This window comes from Eutrigla gurnardus (genome assembly GCF_963514095.1).
Source record: "Eutrigla gurnardus genome assembly, chromosome: 8".
NCBI lineage: Eukaryota > Metazoa > Chordata > Actinopteri > Perciformes > Triglidae > Eutrigla > Eutrigla gurnardus.
Genome location: NC_139922.1, coordinates 15,506,192 through 15,527,744, shown reverse-complemented (window position 1 = coordinate 15,527,744; position 21,553 = coordinate 15,506,192). Strand labels below are relative to the sequence as shown.

The 21,553-nt window shown below is 42.0% G+C and overlaps 3 protein-coding genes across 3 annotated transcripts; all 3 read left to right on the top strand.

The window, feature by feature from the left end:
* The first annotated feature begins 282 nt into the window (after nt 1-282).
* Nucleotides 283-10,156, top strand: exosc10 (exosome component 10). The gene is made up of 25 exons (XM_084015769.1): nt 283-453; nt 1,174-1,310; nt 1,874-1,997; nt 2,085-2,189; nt 2,332-2,503; nt 2,583-2,691; nt 2,775-2,850; nt 2,931-3,041; nt 3,291-3,434; nt 4,249-4,439; nt 4,583-4,739; nt 5,843-5,991; nt 6,164-6,214; nt 6,345-6,456; nt 6,574-6,621; nt 6,715-6,790; nt 6,873-6,982; nt 7,074-7,166; nt 7,254-7,322; nt 7,410-7,515; nt 7,596-7,669; nt 9,324-9,504; nt 9,612-9,676; nt 9,759-9,835; nt 9,925-10,156. Exons 1-25 carry the CDS (start codon nt 343-345, stop codon nt 9,953-9,955), a joined length of 2,679 nt encoding a protein of 892 aa, XP_083871895.1. The 5' UTR covers nt 283-342; the 3' UTR covers nt 9,956-10,156.
* Nucleotides 10,157-11,551: 1,395 nt separating this feature from the next.
* srm (spermidine synthase) lies at nt 11,552-13,770 on the top strand. Its single transcript, XM_084015773.1, has 8 exons — nt 11,552-11,727; nt 12,150-12,270; nt 12,391-12,483; nt 12,577-12,730; nt 12,824-12,907; nt 13,187-13,332; nt 13,468-13,590; nt 13,699-13,770. Exons 1-8 carry the CDS (start codon nt 11,597-11,599, stop codon nt 13,714-13,716), a joined length of 870 nt encoding a protein of 289 aa, XP_083871899.1. The 5' UTR covers nt 11,552-11,596; the 3' UTR covers nt 13,717-13,770.
* Nucleotides 13,771-17,351: 3,581 nt separating this feature from the next.
* Nucleotides 17,352-18,519, top strand: sst6.1 (somatostatin family member 6.1). The gene is made up of 2 exons (XM_084015345.1): nt 17,352-17,647; nt 17,993-18,519. Exons 1-2 carry the CDS (start codon nt 17,543-17,545, stop codon nt 18,218-18,220), a joined length of 333 nt encoding a protein of 110 aa, XP_083871471.1. The 5' UTR covers nt 17,352-17,542; the 3' UTR covers nt 18,221-18,519.
* Nucleotides 18,520-21,553: the final 3,034 nt, after the last annotated feature.

Here is a 21,553-nt window from a genome sequence, read left to right as displayed (position 1 = left end):
TGGATCTTAATCTGAGTGCGAGAAATCAACACAACATTAAAACAAAGACAACATTAAAATGGTGCAGATGTGTGAAATAACATTTACACGTGTCGGGAATGATGTCAGATATAAGTACAAACATTGTACACGCGGTCGTGTAACAATATTTCTCTTAAATTGGCAATACATTTGTTGAAAATATGGTCCGTCCTCTCGCGGCCCGTCCACTCCACGCCACCAGGTGGCGCTGTGTGTCTCTCTCTCCCCCTCAGCTTCCTTCCTGGCAGCGCAGAAGAAAAACATCGAGGCGAGAGGCTGCTTCCTGCGGCTCACATGTACACACAGCACCTAAACTAAACTATGGATTCAACGAAGAGTAAAGAGGGACTTAAAGACACCAATTCAGAAGCCAACGACGAGGAAGAAGAGCAGTTGTGTCCCGGATTTAAAGACGTGGATGCGTTTGTCAAAGTAAGTGAACTTAGCCGAGCTGGACGCAGCGTGTTCGGGCTAGCAGTCAGGGGGGCAACGTGGATGAGCTCGGTTGCTACTAGTTGCTGTGGTTGTATTTTAAGTTAGGCGTTGGTAGAAGACAAGCTTCGCTATCCGTTGACACAAGACTTTATGACTGATTTTATGTTTGTCTTTTATATATTTAAGCAACTGGTAACAGTCGCTATTCGGGGAGTTGAGTCTCTTTGGTGTGCTAATTAGCTTAAACATGTCTGTCTCAAAGTTCACGTTTTCAGGTTTCACAAACATTGCATGTAGAGCTGCAAGGAAATGTCGATATTCGACCAACCTGATGTATTGATTCTGTCGTTTAATGTGTTCGTCAAAAAAATATTGACAGGTTTCATTCGAGCTCAGGGCTAACGGTAACGCTGTTTTATTTAGCTAGCTAAAGTGGTGAACATAGATAGTAAATGGTTAGAAGGGGGGGGAAAGTCCTGAAGCAGGTCTTTTCTTATAAAGATAAATAGCTAAGACAAGTCATTATTAAAAACGTTAATGATGCATATTAGTTTGAACTTAAAAATGTCAAAATATGTAACAACCACGTTTCACTATATAGGAATAACCTTGTAAAAATGTATTCGACATTACACTAAAAAGCAATGCAAGCCTTCCCTTCTGTACATTTGTATGTACCTACATGTTCTAATATTAGTCTGACCTGTCTCTCTGCAGTACGGACTGGGTGCCGTATTATCAGCCACCAAAGCATCTGCCAGCTTACCTCAAACTGGAGATGAATATGATTTCTATCGGAGCTTCCCGGGCTTCCAGGAGTTCTGTGAAAGTCAAGGAGATAAGCTCTTACACTGGTGAGTGTTTGTGTGTATCGCTGTTTGTGTGTATCGGCTTCCCGTCCCGTTCACTCAAAGCCTGTGCAATGCTTGACAGGTCAAAGTTCACCTCTAACCATCCTCAAATCGGAAATAAAATCGGTGGTTCAATCTCCTCCAGCCCCCGTGTCTGTCCTTGGGCAAGATACTAAGATCGTGAAGGCTGCACAATGTGTTTAGAGTAGATCCTGATGGGCATCTGCCATCAGTATGTGAATGTAGACATGTAGTGTAAAGTGCTTTTGAGTGGTTGGGAAGACTAGAAAAGTGCTAAATAAATGCAGGTCCATTTACCATTTTGATGTGTCTTACCTTTGGTAACGGTGGGAGTATTTGATCCCAGTAATGTCATATCGCCCCAGTTTGTTCACTACCATACTACATACTGAAACATCCTTCTCCTAGTCCTTTTACAGTCTATGATTGATCCACTCATTATTTCCTGATGACCTTTGTCAGACCAATTATGTCACATCCTGTTTCAATGCTTCACTTGTTATTTCAAAATAAGAGAAAAAATAAATATCTTCAACCCTTTTCAGCATGAGTCAGCTAATGCAGCACCACGGCTGCAGATCTCAACTGAGAGACCGGAACAAGCTGACAGGGCTGGAGGAGAGGTTTGACTTGGTCGTGGACTCGAACGACGTCATCCTCGAAAGAGTGGTATGACCCGACGATTTTGTTGTTTCACAAATGTCGACATGAAAAAGTCTTTTGCAGACCAACCGAGCTCTCTTATCTCATTTCCAGGGGATTCTTCTTGATGAAGCCGATGGCGTGAACAGGACCCAGCAGCCTGTCATGCCTGCAGGCTTTCAGCCTCCCAAGATTGTTGTTTCCAGCTGGAATCGCACGGTTGGCTAATTAACCTCTTTTGGGGCACTTCCAAGCTTACACATTCTTTGCCAGTCCAGCACTGAAGGCTCTTGAATAGTTATTTTGAACACTTGATGAATATTCATACCATTTTCTTTCAAACCATGTTTTTATTGATCAGGGTCCGGGCTCTGGGCGTCGCTCCGGGAGTCGTTCTGAGACGTTCCGTCTGCTCCAAGCCAAGAATGTTGCGAGGCCTCAGCTGAAATTCAAGGAAAAAGTTGACAACAGCAACACGCCATTTGTTCCCAAAATCTTCATCAAGCCCAATGCGAAAAAGCCTCTTCCTTCTTGTAAGATACTTTTCACTCTGGTTGTTCTCTGTTGTTTTCATAAACTTGTGTAACACATGTCGTTGCTCTCCAAACGTAGATTTCACCAACAAACAAATCCGTAAAGAGAGACCTGAAGACCTTGATGTCCCGGCTGCCCTGGCGGACTTCATTCACCAGCAGAGAACTCAGGAACATGTTGAAGACATGTAAGTCCTCTCTTTTGTAATAATAATGTAAAAAATCCTAACTCTCTTCTGTCCATCTTAACTTGTGCTTCTGATCCGTGAAGGTTTGCACACCCGTACCAATATGAACTGGATCATTTCACGATACCAGATTGCCTTCTGTCTAAGCCAGAACCACAGGTAAGTTATAATGAGCCTACAATATAATCCTCTCGTGTGAGTTAGGCTTTAATATAAATCTATGGTTGGTTCTTTTTTAGATGTTCAAACCGATGGAGGAGACCAAATGCTCCTTCATCGACTCACTGGAGGATCTGGTGGATCTGAATGAGAAGCTTTGCAAGTTGTCTGAATTTGCAGTGGACTTAGAGGTACGAGATTAAAAAAAGTTTTTGGTTGAACATGGAATGGGCACAATATCCTGTATATACTGTATGGATGCCTTTTATAATGTAATGTGATCCAATACGAGAGCCAGGCAATACACTGTGCCTTTGCAAGGCTTCTAATAATGCTGACATGTTGTGTCAGGAAGGCTTTGGTTCAGTGATGTGGTTGATTTTGATGGTTACGGTCCTTGAGTATAAGTGTTCTGTTTAACGCTCTGTTCTCCATGACAGCACCACTCCTACAGGAGTTTCCTCGGCCTCACCTGTCTCATGCAGATCTCCACCAGAGAGGAGGACTTCATCATCGACACCATTGAGCTCCGCGGCGAGTTGTACATCCTCAACGAGGCATTCACTGACCCAGCTATTGTCAAGGTAATGGGACCACTCCCCAAAATATTTGTTCCTGTTACCTTAAACTGTTTAACGGGATGATGCGATCTTCATCACGTCTGATTAGATGAGTTCTCAACCTGTTTTTCTTTTAAATATTTGTATATATATTTTAAATTATATTACGGCAGGGAGAAGTGGTGTAGTTTGTGTTAAATTCTGTCTTGTGCAATGTTATTATTGTTGTTCTCTGAATGTGGAAAATGAAGCAATAGAATTTTCCAAATAAGTGGTTTAGATATTAAAACTGAGGATATTTAAAGGGAACCTGTCTGGTTGTCCAACCACTTATTCCGCTCGCCATATTGGTTCTGTGTAATAAAGGTTTGTCTAGCTTTTTTATTGCGTTCCCAAATCTCAGCAATTAAAATGGCTTTAAAAAGGCCCAAAGGAAATCTATATTTTAAGCAGATGAAATTGAAGATGGCTCAGACTATATTACCGTACCTGGAGAAGAAAGTCTCCACCTGTGTAGGATTGCTACATTTGTACAGACTTAATATTGAAAACTTCTGAGCCCGAGTTTCTTTGGGTGTCTCAGAGCCGCGGAGTTTGATCAAATTGGTGGATGTCATGCGGTGTGTGGGAGCCACTGTGACTCATACACTGTAGGATACCTGTGAAAATGTGTGTTGCGTAGGCTTGAACTGCTGTGACAATAATCCAAATGGGAAAATGTCTCATGTTGGCCCCAGTTTTAATACTTTTTGTATAAAAATACTAATGTATGAACCAAATGTTGTTTTTTCCAAAAGGAATTTGTTTCAGCTGAATTTGCTTTCCCACCTGTTCTCAGATATTTCACGGCGCTGACTCTGACATTGAATGGCTGCAGAGGGACTTTGGCTTGTATGTCGTCAACCTTTTTGACACTCATCAAGCCAGCCGAGCTCTGAATCTGGCCCGACATTCCCTCGACCACCTGCTCAAACACTTCTGCAACGTGGACTCGGACAAACGCTACCAGCTGGCTGACTGGAGGATTCGGTATGATACGACAGGGCCTCTTCATGCTTGATAGTTTAAGGTTTAATGGTGTTATTTTTAATCTCTTAACAGGAAAAGCCATCATATATTTCAGATTGATATTATTGATTTTTAAAAACATGCCCATTTCCTTTGCCCTGTAGCCCTTTGCCAGATGAGATGGTCCAGTATGCCAAGGCTGACACCCACTACCTCCCTTACATCTATGACTGTATGAGGGCGCAGTTGTTGGACTTTAACCACGGGCAGCCTGGTCTGCTGCAAAGTGTCTGGAATAAGAGCAAAGACATTTCTCTGAAGGTGAGCACAAATCTCAAATCATACACCATTAGGATTAAGTTTCCCCTTAAAAATCTGCACCTTTTGTCCAATCAGTGCTGATGAGCACGTGAGCTACTGATGCCCAGATGAAAACATTTTTTTTCCAATACATTTTGTCTTTTGGACTCAACAACACTCTGGATTTATTGGAAATGTTTAGCTCGCACAATTTGGCAACAATCCTACGGCTCCCACTGGAATCTAATTTTAGAAATATTCTCTAATTCGCTAATATTCACGACCAAGCCTGTTTTGTAACCGGTACGGACAGCTTAATCTTCACTTCTCCCCTGACCTCCCCTCCATGTGTGCATGCACTCAAGAGCGCCGAGGTGCGTCGCTGCAGAGTGAAAATGGATTAGTGATGAGAATTTGAATGTCATCATTATGAATGAAGCTTCGAAAATATTTGGCAGAGCCCTTCTGAAAGCAGGCGGGCGTGACGAGGACGGCGTTTATGAGATCCAGCCCGAGTCTGAGACCGCTGATGCCGTGTCTTCAGCCAAAATGTCAATTGTTCATGATAATATCATCCATTGCCTGCCTATCAATTGTTTTGAAGCGCATATTTGACTGAAATGTCTCGGATTCGTTTAAGACATTGAAGTCTTTCAGGATTTTTTTCTAACCGAATGGAAACCCTGAATCAGATGCACTTCCCGAGGCGGGTGGCTAGCAAGCCGCTATCTCTATGTTCCATCTGATATCATTCGCCCCAGCAGCATGACGAGACAAACTTTCTGCTCATTTGTTTTTATATATAGTTGTATTGGTTATGTTTAATGGGTCGCAGACCATTCTAAATAGTACATGGGGGTCGGCTGTCGGAAGGAAAAGAATATCTAATGTGTCCCCCCTCATCTCGTCTTTACTCGTCAGGGTGTAATGATTAGAGATATTTTTATATCATTGTCATGAAAATGAAAAAGGATGCCAACAATTACCCATTGTCATAATTTCCCCTCTGTCCAGTTGTTGCATGGTTTCTTTATCACTGTCATTTATTCAATTTCCACACCGTAATCACCACCAGCATTTTCTGACATTCGTCGTGGTTCACTGTGTGCCTTCCTCCCATACAGAAATACGTGAAGCCCATATTCACAGAGGAGTCGTATTTGCAGCTCCAGAGGAAGCAGAAAAGGTCTTTTAACACCCAGCAGCTCACTGCCTTCAGACTGCTGTTTGCCTGGAGGGACAAGCTGGCCAGGCAGGAAGATGAAAGCACCGGGTAGGCTGTTTGGAAATGGATGGACTCGCTGTTCTAGAAATCCGCTCGGGCTGTTTTCCTATTTATAGTTGGTGCCCAGCCAGATTTCACAATCTCTCTGCTTAAAGTATCATTCAAAGTCATTCTGCATCTGTCTCAACGTGTTTCAATAAAACCTTGCTTGTGCGTTTAGATTCACCCTGCCCACTCATATGATGAGCAAGATATCTGAGGAGCTGCCCAGGTAAATTGATTAGATTCCCCACTTAAATTCTCAGTAATTATCAGCGTTGTTCTCTCCCTTTTTAGAACAGGTGAGTTTAGTGTTTTAATTGAATGATCTCCAGCATTGTATTTCATCTGTATCCCCTCAGAGAGCCTCAGGGCATCGTTGCCTGCTGTAACCCTGTACCCCCACTCGTGAGGCAGCACGTCAATGAGCTCCATTTGTTAGTGCAGCAAGCCAGAGAAATGCCCCTCCTTAAGGTGAGGAAAGCTGCTTGGCAGCAGTGGGAGTGTTTTTGTAAATTCAATGTGAAATCACTTGTCAATGAAGGTACATAAATCCATCAAATATTGTCATGTCTTCATCCGTTCACACAGGCTGAGATTGTTGCTCAAAAGAATAAAGGACTCACGCCAATAAAAAAGGTTGGTTGAAAGCCGATTAAACCAGATGGAATTTTTAGTTTTTGCATTGAGTATCTTAGGATCAAATTAATGTGATGTTGTGTCATTTTCCAGCCAGAGGTCACATTGTTTGGTCCTCATGATACGTCCAGGGTCTCCGACAGCGATCTCCACCCCTGTCCTCTTGATGGTGAGCCTGATATTCGTACGTATTCTGCATTATCTTTGGAATTTCATATTTTAGGCCTCAAACAAATGTGTTTCTTTTTTAGAAATGCCTGTTAAACAAGGGACACTTTTCTCAGAAGATGAAGAAAACATGGATGTTGATGCACAGAAAACAAGCGGTCTTGTGGCAAAAGCTAAAATCATACAGTTTGAGGTAGAAATCAACTTTTAGTCTACTTTATACAGCAGGACGAATGTGTCCGACTGTGATACCTAATGTGAGAACTTTGCGTCCCTTTTTAAAGGAGTTGGAGATCCAAAAAGACCAAGAGTCCCTTTCTGTGGCTGAGATGAAAGCCAGACATATCATTGAGTCTTTTGAAAACCCTTTCAGGATGGTAAGAGATGACCAGGGAGTTACCCTCACTATTAGCATTTTATTTAACCAGTAACACTTTATTCAGCTATCTTTCTTGGGATTTCAGTATTTACCCTCCGGAGATGTGCACATCAGCAAGAATGCCAAGTTCGACCCATCTTCGAAAATATTTGAGGTAATCGAGGCGTTCCAAACATTCATCCACATCCAGGCTTATGTGTTTTGTGTGTGAATGTTTATAGTTGTCCCATCACATTTACAGATTAGCAAAAGATGGAAGCTGCAGAGTATCGAGCAGCAACAGAAGGACTTGGAGGAGAAGCGGAAAGTCAAGGAAGAAGCAAAGGAACAAAGAAAGAAATTGGCAGGTAATGGTGTTGAACTTAATCTAAATTCCCTCTTTTCAAAGTAACGTCCCTCATTGTATTTAAATGGTCGATTTCCACAGAGGAAAGAAAGGCGGCGAAGCAGAGTTACCAGGAGTCTCTCAAGAACGTCGCTACTGTTCGCCAGCAAGCAGCGGTGAGTGGTTTGCTCTCTCTTCCATATATTTCTTCTGTGCCACTTCAGAAAGACTTTGCACTCTGTCAACTTCGCCGTTGACGTCCCCGTTAGGAAGGTACATAGCCACGAAAAACACGAGGTGTTATATTCACACAAAGAGCCCGGCGCAGCATATGAAAGATAGAGTGTGGTAATAGGCAGTTTAACCCTCTGCGATGCCCTCCATTTACTGAAGTGATGGCTGATATTTTTTTTGCACATAAATAGGGTGACTCACAAGCAAGTGAACCGCTGCTGCCAGTCTGCAGCACAGGCGTGTCAGTGGCCTGTTAATATTTATATCTGTCACATGATGTGCCTGGGGAAGAAGAACACACGGCGTGGGATTGCAGCATTAGAGACAGGCCCTCCACTCATCAAATGCTTTTCCTCCCTCCTGGGGACAACAATACTTACTTTTTGCCCAGAGGCTTCTCCGTGGGCCATATGCCGTTTCCTCTCCGTTTTAAAAGCTCGGTGCGACAAACGTCTCGGTACATCGTGTTCTGTTCTCGCCTTGCTGCTGGTGGCACCCCCTTCCCCCTCTGCCTTTCACTGTGTTTGAGCCAATAGTCGCCAGTGCACACAGCAATGGCATGCACCACAGCAACCCATTGTGTGGCGAGGGCTTAAGTGAACAGTTTGTTTTAAGCTGAAACGTTGGACCGAGTTGGCGGCATGCATTATAGTCAGAAGTGTTGGCAGGAGTGCTTGAAAGTAACACTTGTCAACTGCCAACAGCAGGCAAATATTGGCTCTTCTTGGGAACTGATTCAGCCGACGCTTTAGTAGCGAAGTTTTCTTGTCCAATTTCAGTTTGAAAGGTTTCCAAAAGCTTCTACTGCACTAATATTAGGATTGATATTAAGACGGGTTAGTGCTGTGTTTGGGCTCCAGCAGCAGGTTGAGACAGGTGGAAGGAGACGGAGATTGTATCGAAAAGAACATTTGATTTGTCAAGACTCAAAGTTTGTTGCCCAACCATAAGAACAATGTAGCAAATACATTTTGTTGATTGGAATATCTCATGTAACTCATTGACGTCCTCTAATCAAACTCACAAATAAGGATGATTTAGAAAAAACTACTGTGCAACTGAAATTAATGGTAGATTCTGTTATATCGGCCTGAAGCTGTAGCTTCAACCGCTAATCTGCTGCCTGAATAACTGCTGTAGAACTCATTATTTTAATTTCAATTAAATCTCAAAAATCAACTTGAGTAGCGAGCAGCTGTGGGCGCATAGGGACGGTTGAGCTAGATGCTGATGATGACAGCCAGTGTCATCGATTAATAATACCAGAGGTGGAAAAAGTACTAAGATCTTCTACTTAAGGAAAAGTACTCGTACTACAATTTCAGTAGGGTAAGGATAAGTAGTAGTAGGCTATATAATCAAGAAAATATTTGAAGTATAAAAGTGAATTTACTCATTGTGCAGCCAAATGGGCTCTTGTGTTCTTGCATTATTATATATTATAATATTAGACTATTATTATTGATGCAGTAACATCTAGGCTTAGGATGCATTTTAATGTTGTAGCTGGCTACATTCAGACATTTAAGATGATATTAATTATATTGTTAATCAAAGTATTGTTCAGAGTGTAATGTTTCTGACCAATTTCAATAGGAATCTGCAAAAGGCGGCGGAAAGAAGAGAGAGAGAGTGGCCAGTGAGGTTGGAGAGTCGACTCCCAAACAGAGCAAGAAGTTGATGAAATCTGCAGAAAAGCCGGCGAAGACGGAACCGGCCCCCGAAGACGACTTCAAACCCTTCGACTACAGTCAGTCCAACATGAAAGTCTTTGCCGGTAAGCATGCATCAGTTATTTTGCTGATGTCACTACTTCCCTTACATTCAGTTAGTTGGACATTATAAAAATGAAGTCCGCGCCGTTAACCTGCTTTGTTTCTTCAGGTACCAAAATGAAGGACAACACACAGTTTGATCCAAATCGGCAAGCCACCGGTTTCAAGAAAAAGGTATAAGTTTGTTAATTTATTTATTAACGGAACAATATGTGTTTCATGAGTTTGTGACTAATTTAAATCGTATATCTAACAGAAAAATCCCAAGGGACAAAAATCTAATTGTGGAGCCGGGAACCGAAGTATGTCGTACCTGCCTGGAAAGTCTGATAGGTAAACACACACAATTTACAGTGGTTTCTTTGCCTCTGCTAATTCAATCATGGCAGCATGTTCACCAGTCTCTCTTTCCTTCTCTGCAGAGGATTCCGACACAACTGGCCCAAAAGATAAACTCTCTTTGAAGCTACTTTCTGTCTTATTTTAAAACTTTTTTTCTCATCCGGTAGAAACAATATTTTTTTTCTTTTTTTCTTGCAAGTGAAATTCAGTATTTCAATATTTAATGCATTTCCAAGTGTATTTTCTTCTATCTGTGGAGCAGTTTACGCTGTAAATATGTGGAAGCACAGACCTCTTTATTAAAGATGATTTTAGAGAAAAAAGTTCTTGCTGGCATTTTTTTTAACACCAAACAAAGGAACTTTACTTTAGTGGCGCATCATGATCAGACCTTTCTTTAGAACCATCACCACTGATATTAACTTGTGGAGTGTCAGTGAGGATCTGAAGATCTTTACTTAGCCGTTTGTGGTTTAAGTTATTCTCTGTAAGGACCTGTTCTCTGTTGTGTATTTCCAGAGAACAGGTACTTCCAAGAATATAAAGTACCTGGAAGTACCTGTTCTGGAGTGCATTCTGGACGCTCAGGGCGTGGCCAGTGCACCACTAATTATGTTTTGCACCAGATTGGGACCACTTGTGTACGTTTTAACCATGACTATAAAGAGGGATGATCCTGACGATACTCATTAAGATCACATTTCTTTCTAACATTCAACTGCAACAAGAGTGTAATCTTTGCTGAAGTCGCTTGCTCTGTCATGTTTGTTTGTTTTATCCTCTGTGGTTATTGCTATAATTCTTGGCTCGCCATGAAAAGTTTGACTAGTTACATCCTGTTCGGTTTAATTTGTCCTCTGTAATTATTGGTATCGGGGCCGCCTTGAACAAACAAGCTTTGGGAACAAAACTGTCAGTGAAGCACTAAATAAATGGAAATGTCACTATTGAGCACGTCGGATACCTTATATTGGAAATCATCCGTGACACACAATGCACCTTGGGATTGTTTCCCTCGTCCAATGTCCATCCTTAGGATGCCACGCCAAATCATGAATTAGTTTAAAGTGAGGAGTTTATATGTAGTAGTTATTTTGCAGCAGCCTGGTTAACTTCGCATGTAATTTGTTCAACTTTCCACGTTGGGTCATCATGGATTTGCGCAGTGACATGACATGAAACTGCAAAGTCAACAAACTGCTGGTTATATGTGGTTATAGTGTATTTTGAGATATTGAGCACCACAAGTACTGAATAAAAAAAAAATGCTTCCATACGATGAAAAAAACAATTTAAACTCCCACAAAGACTTGTTTGTTTTGTATTATGCTATTTTAAAGTCAGGCACGACAAGAGGGACAGTTTTATGCTTGTTTTTAAAAACGTTGAACGGCTGTTAGGTTTTTTTTATCAAAAATATTAACTTTGGAGAAGGCCTTAGTTTCAAATCAAATGGAATAAAAGTACATGCACGGTCGTTACCTAGGCTGCGCCGGCGCAGTAGTACGCCCCAGGGCTTTTATCTTCACGTGTGCTCCGTGCTCTATGGTGTGGAGTCAAACAAACTATACGCGAACCAGTCATGCCGGCACGCCATTGGCTCGAAAGACGGCAAACCAGTGACGTCAGCGGCCCCCCATTCGCTATATCGCGAGCCATCATGTTTAGCAGTCAGACGACGGACAAGCGGTCCTCGCTCCCATTGAAACTCTCACCAACACGTTAGTGCTGCTCGCCGCCGTAGCAGCTGTCATGGAGCTCATAAAGGATGGATGGTTCACGGAGTCGTGCGCGCTGTGGCCGGGGCAAGCGATGAGCCTCCAAGTGGAGGAGGTCCTCTACCACAAGAAGTCCGGGTTTCAAGATATCATGGTTTTCAAGAGGTGGGTACTTCAGCTACAAAACTTGGCTAACGTTGCTAGCCGTTAGCGTCTACTAGCAGTGACTGAGCGACCTGAAGCTCGTGGATTTTGACAAGTTTTCTCCAGCCGGTAACGGCAGCGTACATGTGAGGGTTTATCTTCCGTCCCAACCGGGGGTTTGGCTCATGAACTAACTAACTAACTAGATGGCGAGATGACTACTATCAAGTAGTCGAGGTGGTAACGTTGACGTGACGTTAGGAGGAATAAATCTGGGTTGGTGAAATATAACGTTCTTACAGGTTAGCCACGCTAGCAATCTGTCAATACTTTTGTTGTTGTTGTTTTCTGCTGCATCTTAACCAAGTTATGTAAACATCCTGAATTAGTCACTTACGCTTTCAAATGAGACCCTCACACTATGCTGTAATGTCACTTTTCAGTAAAACCTATGGGAATGTCTTGGTGCTGGATGGAGTGATCCAGTGCACAGAGAGAGATGAGTTCGCCTACCAAGAGATGATTGCCAACCTTCCCCTTTGCAGTCACCCTTGCCCCAAGAAGGTTTCACTCAGATTCTTTCTTTTTTTTTCGTTCTTGGGGAAATGATTGACTGCAGCACATCCACGCTTGGGATGAGTCATGTTTCCTGTCTTGATGTTCGTCCCGTTTCCCTTTCCACAGGTGCTGATTATTGGCGGTGGAGATGGCGGCGTGCTCAGGGAAGTGGTGAAGGATCCGCTGGTGGAATCGGTGGTTCTGTGTGAGATCGATGAGGTGGGAGCACTATACTAATTCACGTTCTTTTCTCCTAATGGTGCACCGGAGCAACGCCTGATCGTTTCAGTGTTGACGTTGTCTTCTGTCTAGGATGTCATCAACGTATCAAAGAAGTTCCTCCCGGGGATGGCCAAAGGCTTTTACAGTCCCAAGCTCTGCCTCCACATTGGAGACGGCTTTGAATTCATGAAGAAGAACCAGGATGCGTTCGACATCATTATAACCGATTCCTCAGACCCCGTCGGTAAGTGCCACTTTCTTTATTAAGCGTTATAACACCTTTCTTTGTCAGCTCTTATAGGATGCGGTCAAATTCTGTTTGTTTTTTTTCCTGCAGGACCGGCTGAGAGTTTGTTCAAGGAGTCTTACTATCAACTGATGAGGGCAGCGTTGAGAAGCGGTGGAATTCTTTGTTCCCAGGGTAACTTTATATTTCAGTTTTGTATTCAAAGTTGGAAAAGGGTGATGAGTCACTGACTTGTGTACAAATCGTTACTAGGCTACTAAATGACAATTCCACCCCTTTTCCAAGCTTCCAAAAAAAAACCTTGTTATCACTTTATTAACTCCTCTGAAGCTGTTATGTTTCCCATTTATCTAGTCTTCCCTCGGACTACCTCAAGATGGTACAATGCTAAACAACAAAAGGCACACAGGAAATGAGCATGCCCCTTCGTCTGCTCTTGTGTCAATTTCACAGGAGAGTGCCAATGGCTCCATTTGGAGCTGATAAAGGAGATGCGAACCTTCTGCAAGACCCTATTCCCTGTGGTGGACTACGCCTACAGCACCATTCCAACGTATCCCAGCGGTCAAATTGGATTCATGCTCTGCAGTAAAAATCCTGTAAGTGTGCTCTATCATTCTGCAGTTGTCGGATCGTCTATGAATGCCACTGGCTAATTTGAGTGCCATCCTACTATGAAATGTCCTATTTCTTGGTGATATGGTGATTGATTGATTCACTTTTTTTTAAATTAGGAAACAAATTTTGTGGAACCAATGAGGTCACTGTCAAAAGAAGAAATGGAAAGTATGAACCTAAAGTATTACAACCCTGAAATTCACAAAGCATCATTCGTCCTGCCCGAGTTTGCAAAAAAGGTAAATGTTTTTAAAAAAAATTTTAAAAATTCTCATATTTGATTTGAGCGCTATTTTAAAATACTGTTGACACAGTTTTCACACTTGTATCTTCTTGACCATTGACAGGTACTCAGTGAAGCATGACCAGCAACAACACACCACCATGTTCATCCTCTACCTGGCCCTCAGACCACAGACCACCCACCTTGTTCTACGGCTTCTTCACCTCCTCACACACACCGTTCAGCACCACTGAAGAGAGGAGCCTCCTAAAGATTTTAACGGGCGGAGGCACCAAATAATCAGTGGGTGTGGATTTGCTCAGTTACACAGTGAGAAGTGTTAGTTTGTTCATGCGTTTCCTTCCTTCCAGTCTTACATGCTCTCTGTGTTTTATTTATTTTACTGACATTGTTTGGGGTTTTTTTCTTTTCCATTTTTACCGTGTAATCGTCTTATCAGCATTTTGTGAAGAGCAATTTAACGGGCTGGACTGAGTAGGAAGAGCATTGCCGTCAAACCGGACCTCACTCTCAAACTTTGTACTGTATCGGATGATCTGTATCTACACATTATGTGATGCATTACACACCACATAGTACACTGCTGTACTTTTATTTGTAATGTTAACTATCAGTTTGTGCTCATGGGAAAATACTCAGTTGCCATCTATCATGACTGTATATTCAGAATCCTAATTTGTCCTCTACACATGAACCCTATAGTGCCTGAAATTGGATGTTTGTTGTTTGGGGGGGGGGGAATACTTGTTCTGTATCTATCAAAGTGTACCAGGCACATAGTGGCCTAGAAGAAAGCTCAAGTGTCAGTAGTTGAGAAAAGTGCCCCTTTAAAATATTACCAAGATGAAATAAATTTGCTCAGCTTTGACCATCAGTTTGATGCGGAAGTCTTTAATGTAACAGTGTTGGAATGGCTTTTAACATGTGAATTCATAATGCAGTTATTAAATTGTAGTATTGGTTACTGACTTGTGATATCTTTAAAAGGTGTGGCGCTCAGGTGGGAAGTACAAATGGGAGTATTTGTTTTTCTGACACCTTTTTACTTACTTTCTACACCTTACATTCTAAAAACAGGCTCATTACTTTAGATTTAATGCATTTGAGGGGAATTATCGATTTATTTTGTTAATATGATGCACGATTCCAGTAGAAATGTCCTTCATAGGGATACTTTTACTTTATTCTTTGAGTACATTTCAGAGCCTGTATTTTTTCACTTTTACTTGAGTGAAGAAGTTGAACTTGTACATTCAACAAGTATCTGTACTTCTACTTGAGTATAGAAAGTGTACCTTTGACTTTCCGGTAAACCTGTCTTGTATTTGTGAGCTAATCCTGCAGGTTAATGTGTGTTTAGCTTTAAAATGGTTTACCTGGATCGTATCCGTAGGTCCTCGTATGAGCAGAGTCGTAGTGCAGTTTCCCTATTCAGTCACAAGATGGCATCCTCTAATCTGTTATGTATAAACTGGTTCCCCTATAGAGGTATAAAGGCATGCATTTCAATTATATTGTTCAACTTAATCAAATGCTTACTCAGAGAATACAACTTTGTATTCTAGGTTTTCCCCTGAATTTGAATGAAAAGCCCCTCGGCTCTATTAAATTGTCCAGATCAGTCAGTGTTTTGCAGACTGAAGCGTCACTGTTGCTCTCGGTTGCATCAACTGTTGTGATCACGTAAGACTTCAGCCCTCGCTGCTTTTCTATTAAAAATGTGACCAACCTGCGACAGAGCAGTACATTATCATCACGCTGCCTTCGGAGTGCTTTACACGCTGCATCGAAGGGCGTTTGTGTTCACACTGTAATACAGGAAATTCAACATAATATCATTTTTTTAATTGGATGTGTATGTGTTTTAATGATAATAGAACTATGATGCATCTCTTTCAATGCTTATGTTTGAATATTTCCAGTGCATTAATAGATCCTCAGATGATCTTTGAGCCCATTCCCCTTCAGAGGGATGTTGCTTGAGGCCAAACGTCAAGTAGTGAAAAAGGAGGCTTGCACCCAGACCTGTCGTCACGCTGACGTTTTTCACAGCGTGAAGCCTCTTTCAGGTTGGGCTGCAGATATTTATTTGTAAAGGGGCCCCCCAGTCGTTGTTGATTCTTTCGAAACACGTTGAATTTTCAATACAGCCAATTTCAGCCGTCGACTAATCTTGGGATTGGCTCGGGGCCCTCTTGAGATCAGCGGTGTACGAAAAAAATACCTCAAACACTGTTTTGAAAGCACGACAAATCCATTCGAGGCAAGGCGTACTGGAATATAAGTACTGTATGTTCCCCGCCGGTAGCACCGTCTTAAGACGTCACAACAGTAAACCCTGTTAATTGTGCTATTCCAGCGATATATATCCTGGAGGGCAGCTTCCCAAACACTCGGAACAATTTCTTCTCTGACAAGCGTCTATGTTTTATGCTGTAATCAACTCTCCATAATCAGTTTTGGTGAGGAATTCACCTCATATAGACCAGTATAATTGGCTTTTGCAGTAGATTAGATGTAGCAAATGTTTCCTTTCTTAGACCACATTTAATGAGGCTATTCAGCTACATAAAAGGCTATAATATTAAAAAATAAATGCATCCTAAGAATAATGCATCCGCTAAGAATAAAGACGAGCATGCATGCTTCATTAATATGAAATGCTATATAAATCACATAAACACTGTCTGGGGAAAACCTCCAAAGTAGTGTGGAGCAAAGACTTTGGCAAAGAAAAAGGCAATTTACTCATTTTGGAATACGCACTGGTAGTCGGAAACCATTTGTCACTTGTTTAATCCAAGCGGCTTAGTCTATGGCATGAATTTAATTGAACTGCAGCTACAGCCTGTAATATATTTAACTGGAATATATTGTAACCTCACAGTCATTGTTACTTGAACGAGAGTCCAAGCATGAATAGAGATTAAACCAGTTGGGATATAGTTTGTATTTTTGGTGGTGTATTAATGGTGAAATGACTCACATGCCCAGCATCTATCCTCAACCAAAGGCTATTGATTTTGTGGTTTATTCAGACAAGCAGATACATATCAATTAAATCTAATGCACTAAACTGCTGGACCTAAACATCTGGCTTTAAATTGCTGAAGAAGAATTTCTACTTCTTATTCGTATTCATTCTAACAACTCTGTTTGCTCTTCCAAAATGGGGATGCGCATTTCCTGAAGGCACTTCCTCCAGTCATGGTGGGTGTCAGACCGCTCAATTGTAATCTGCAGGTGTCAGAGAGGCACATGGAGGCACCGTGACAGCAATCAGATGCTGATAGAAGTACAACTGCTGGTGTTTGTATGCGGCACGGTCGGCTTCTATTCCTTTTACATTTGTTTGAAAATGTGACCCATTCAATCCTTCAGTGTTAAGTGAGGGTGAGAGCACATTTGATGCACATTTGATGAGTTGTGGAAGTGGTCGTCCACCTGTCTGTCCCGAGGTTCTACGATCAGAACTGTCAATACTTTAGTTGCACGTCCAAACCTGGTTTTGGCCCGGTGACGTCGTCGGCCCTTCTGCAGATGTTCCTCCAATTTGTCAGAAAGGTTAAGCGTTCAACAGTTCCATTTGTTCTGTCCCGAAACCCCCTTCATCCGCCCCCTCCTCTTCCACGCTCAACACCCTCCCCTCCCCCGAAAAAAACACCCTCACACATACACCCACCAGCCCCCGTACGTCAGTGGCAGACAGGGGTAGAGGCGTATAAAAGAGTGAGGTACTTTGGAGGTAGAGACGAAGAAACATCAGTGGTTTCCAAATCTTGTGACCAGCTGCCACCAACTGCGCCTGCACTTTCACCACCACTCTCCTCCGGAACTCTGAGCTGCTCAGACTCTCTCCGTCTCTCCCTCCCTCACACTCACTCCCATCTCGGTGAGCCTCCTGCTCCTGTGACTCTCTGGTCCGTCACCTGCACTCCTGTCACAGCATGCAGCTCCTGGTGGTGTTAGCGGCTCTCATGGGGGTTCTGATCAGCGTTAGAGCAGCGGCCGTGCTTCCTGTGGAGGATAGGAGCTCCGTCCATTTGAACCGGGTGAGGAGGATTTTTTTTGTTCATGGGACATATTCTATATATTTCCCACTGTTGTTATTGATATATTTGTCTTTTCTTTGGCATGTTTGAATAGTTAGAATTTGAAAAAAGAATGTTCTGCTTGTGAAAATCAAGAAAAAATGTGTTTTTTAATTCAATATACATTTGATACCGTCTTTAATTCATCCTCTTACTTCACACCATCTTAAATGTGAAAAGTAAATGATAATACTATGTTAGACTTGAGCTTCCCAGCAGCTGTAAGAGGCTAAATGTTCACATTTCCAATGATCTAGTCTCTTTAATACTAGGTTTTTATCATAACAGTATCTGTTTTTCCGTCAGGAGCTGAGCAAAGAGCGCAAGGAGCTGATCCTGAAGCTGTTGTCAGGCTTGCTGGATGGAGCTCTGGACACCAACATGCTGCCGGGGGAAACGGGACCCGTGGACCTTGAGGAGCCGCTGGAGTCCCGTCTGGAGGAGAGGGCTGTCTACAACCGGCTATCGCTGCCTCAGCGTGACCGCAAAGCCCCCTGTAAAAACTTCTTCTGGAAAACTTTCACATCCTGCTAACAGTGCCCCAAAAAAACCCACCCGCACTCCTTCCCTGCCAGCTCCACATGAACTGTAGTAGACCTGTACATATCATCCACACCTGTCAGACATGCGGCATCGATGGACTCCACTGACACAGTGTGTCTGTTTGAATACTAATTATGTATGTATCTATTTGTCTATACAATGTACGTATTTGTGTATGTAGCCGTTTCTTCCAGGGTCAACAATAAAGCATGGATAATAACATTTGAGTTGGTGATCACAGTTAACTGCTTTTGTAAAATTGTTCATATTTTCCACCTGCTTCTACGATATAAATACAAAGTCAGATTTCATGCAAAAAAAATGTTTGGCTGTATTTTTCATTGTGAACGTGAACTGTTCAAAAAAAAAGTGTGGACATATTTCAGAGTATATATTTGTGTATCTACTAAAATCCACATCGTAGTCATAAATTGCACTCAGAGGATACGGAGACAATTCTTCACTAAAAGCCCTTTTTTATTTACTGCTACTCGTAAGAGATAACAGATCATAACGTGGGTATCGTACTTATTCTGCTTTGTAGGCTACGTGTTGCCGTATAACAACAATACCATATAAATCTATAGGATGAAGGGGAAATAAATATTGCATAAGAAAACATTTAAAATTCTAATTTACAAACAAATATTCAAATAAAAGTGACACAGTGAGATCCTTAAATGAATAGCGTTTCGAAATAATAGCTATAAAGATGACTCACCGCAGCAGTGGGGGGTTCGAATCCAACCTGTTGCCCTGTGCTGCATGTTATCGCCTCTCTCTCTCTCTCTCTCTCTCTCTCTCTCTCTCTCTCTCTCTCTCTCTCTCTCTCTCTCTCTCTCTCTCTCTCTTATTTTTCAAAAAAAAAAAAAAAAGACAAAAGCCCAAAAAGTAATTTAAAAAAGACAAAAAGCCCAAAAAGTAATTTAAAAAAGACAAACAAAATGACTGAATTCAATCAAAATAGTGCCTTCATGCTTTATAAATATAGATATGCACGTACAAAAGAAACTCGGAGTTGGGAGTCTGCAATGTGAAAGAACTGTACATGTTTAATAGCCGGACCGAGGCTTATTAATTCCTAGTCACAAGTTGAGGGAGACGCTTCAGTGACTTATAGCAGGTCATTAAAAATGTCAGTAAGACGGGAAAGTGAATCAATCAGATCTTCCCCCGTGTTCACCGCATGTAGTCTGGAAGGTGGGAACATGTTTTTACAATAAAACAAACATCTACATGGATAGAAAGTGTGTGTGGTGTTTGCCAGTGAGACGAGGCTTCTGTTGCATGTTGGGATAATGAAGTGGAGACCCTTTCCAGCCGGGTTTCAGTTCCTTCTGTAAACGAGTCCCTGCGGTGACCACGGGCGGCTCGGCCCTCAGTCAGTCACACTACAATTACCACTCGCTCTCTCAGCCCTTCTGGCATCTCCCACTATTGTTACACGTGTGTCTTTAAAACCACTTGAGGATGTGAGGCCACCATCAGATATCGACTTTGAAGCCGGCCCCTCAGTCCCCATAGTGATCAGATGGATTTCACGTGGGAAATGCATGCGGGTGAAATAACCTCCTGTTTGAGCAATATATCTGGATAGATGGCCATTCACCATACTTGATATTTCTTACAAAGCTGTGTGTGGTACGAACGGGAAAACTGGCAGGATTGAACCAAGATTGGATCTCAGAGCAAAAAGCAGATTTTTTTTGTTTTACATTGAGCTCTATAATAAAAGTTGAGATGAAACTGTTGTTCTTATAAACGCCAGTGAGTAGATAATAGCTAACAGTAGATCAGTAAAAAACTAATTCATGCAACATTAACAACATTAACAGCAGCAAAAGGGGATAGTGCAAAACAACAAAAGCATCAATATCAGATGCAAAATACAAAAGTACAACACACTTGCCATCAGTAATTTTTCTCCATTGCTGAGATGTTTAGTACTCGGCAATAGCAAAAATGATTATAACGAAATGTATGAATTCTTGAATAACATATAATAATGTAGTCCATAGAAAATCAGACGGGCAAAGCTCAGAGTAGTTCCCCTACACTTTCCTCCACCTGGGTTACCATCTCATTATGTTGCCGAACAGGATGAATAGGAGTTAAATGGCTCATAAACGTGCTTGTTTCACAGGTGTGAAGACACGAGATGACATAAGTTCACAGCACTCATTCAATTACAGGTGGAACATTAAAGGCCACACTGACGACGTGCTCCCCTTGTATTGACAGATAGAGAGGGGGGGGAAGCTCTTGAATGATCCATCTGAGTTTTTATCGAACAAGGCTGCATAATCCCCTGAAAACACCATTTGATGGCGAGCTACGGCGCCACAAATTTCAGAGCAATGTAATTGCATGCTTTTTGCGAGCGCTCCTTTTAACAATGCCAAATAGACAAAGGCCCATGTGGGCTCTCTTGATTACAGTTCATCACACAGCACCTTAAATTCTAACGTGCGGTTAAAAGCACCATATCAAAAATGACCCATATTCAGGTTTTACAGCTTGTGGGAGAATAGACGGACAGTCGAACAGAGGACACAATCATATTTGAAATATATAGAGAGAGAGGGGTAAAAAAAGATGTCGGCACCTAAAAGAGCAGCATCTGATGCCAATCGTTGTGTGTCTGGGTTGGAGACGATAAACACAAAATCTTTTTGACGTGGGTAAAGGTGCTGTCCACTCCTGACTTCGTGGCTCCCGGGGTTTAAATGAGCATGCAGAGGAGCAACATCAAAGCTGATGCCTGCAAGCCAAGCATTTTTTATTGGCTTTTCTTTTGATCTGAAGGAGGAGGAGGAGGGAAATGAGTGCTCGGGCCTAACTGTGCAATTCAAATTTAAATGTGACTTCATATGTGCCGGTGTTTAAAAATAACAAAGAGTTACATTTTGTTGGTGCTGCTCATAGGAGGGGAAACTTCAAAGTGATGGTTACATAAATGTACATTAAAGGCGGGGAATGGTTTTAAACTTAATAGAATATATATGTATATATATATATATATATATATATATACATATGTTGTGTGATTGCGGTTGGTGGTTCAATATGACGTATGGCTCACGATTTCATATTGGATAATATGGCACTATGTGTCAAATTGAAGGGGTTGCTTATAGAGTCAAAAAGAAATAGGATACCAGATGATTTTACCTTCACCGTACGCCGCCCCTGCCTCACTTAACGCCACATGGTCACAGTGTTTGTCTCAGACGTGTCAGAACCCATCTTCATCCGCCACTAGTGAGGATTTAGAAAGGGGTTAACATCAAACGGTTCGCTAACCTGGCTTTTATCGGTCAAGAC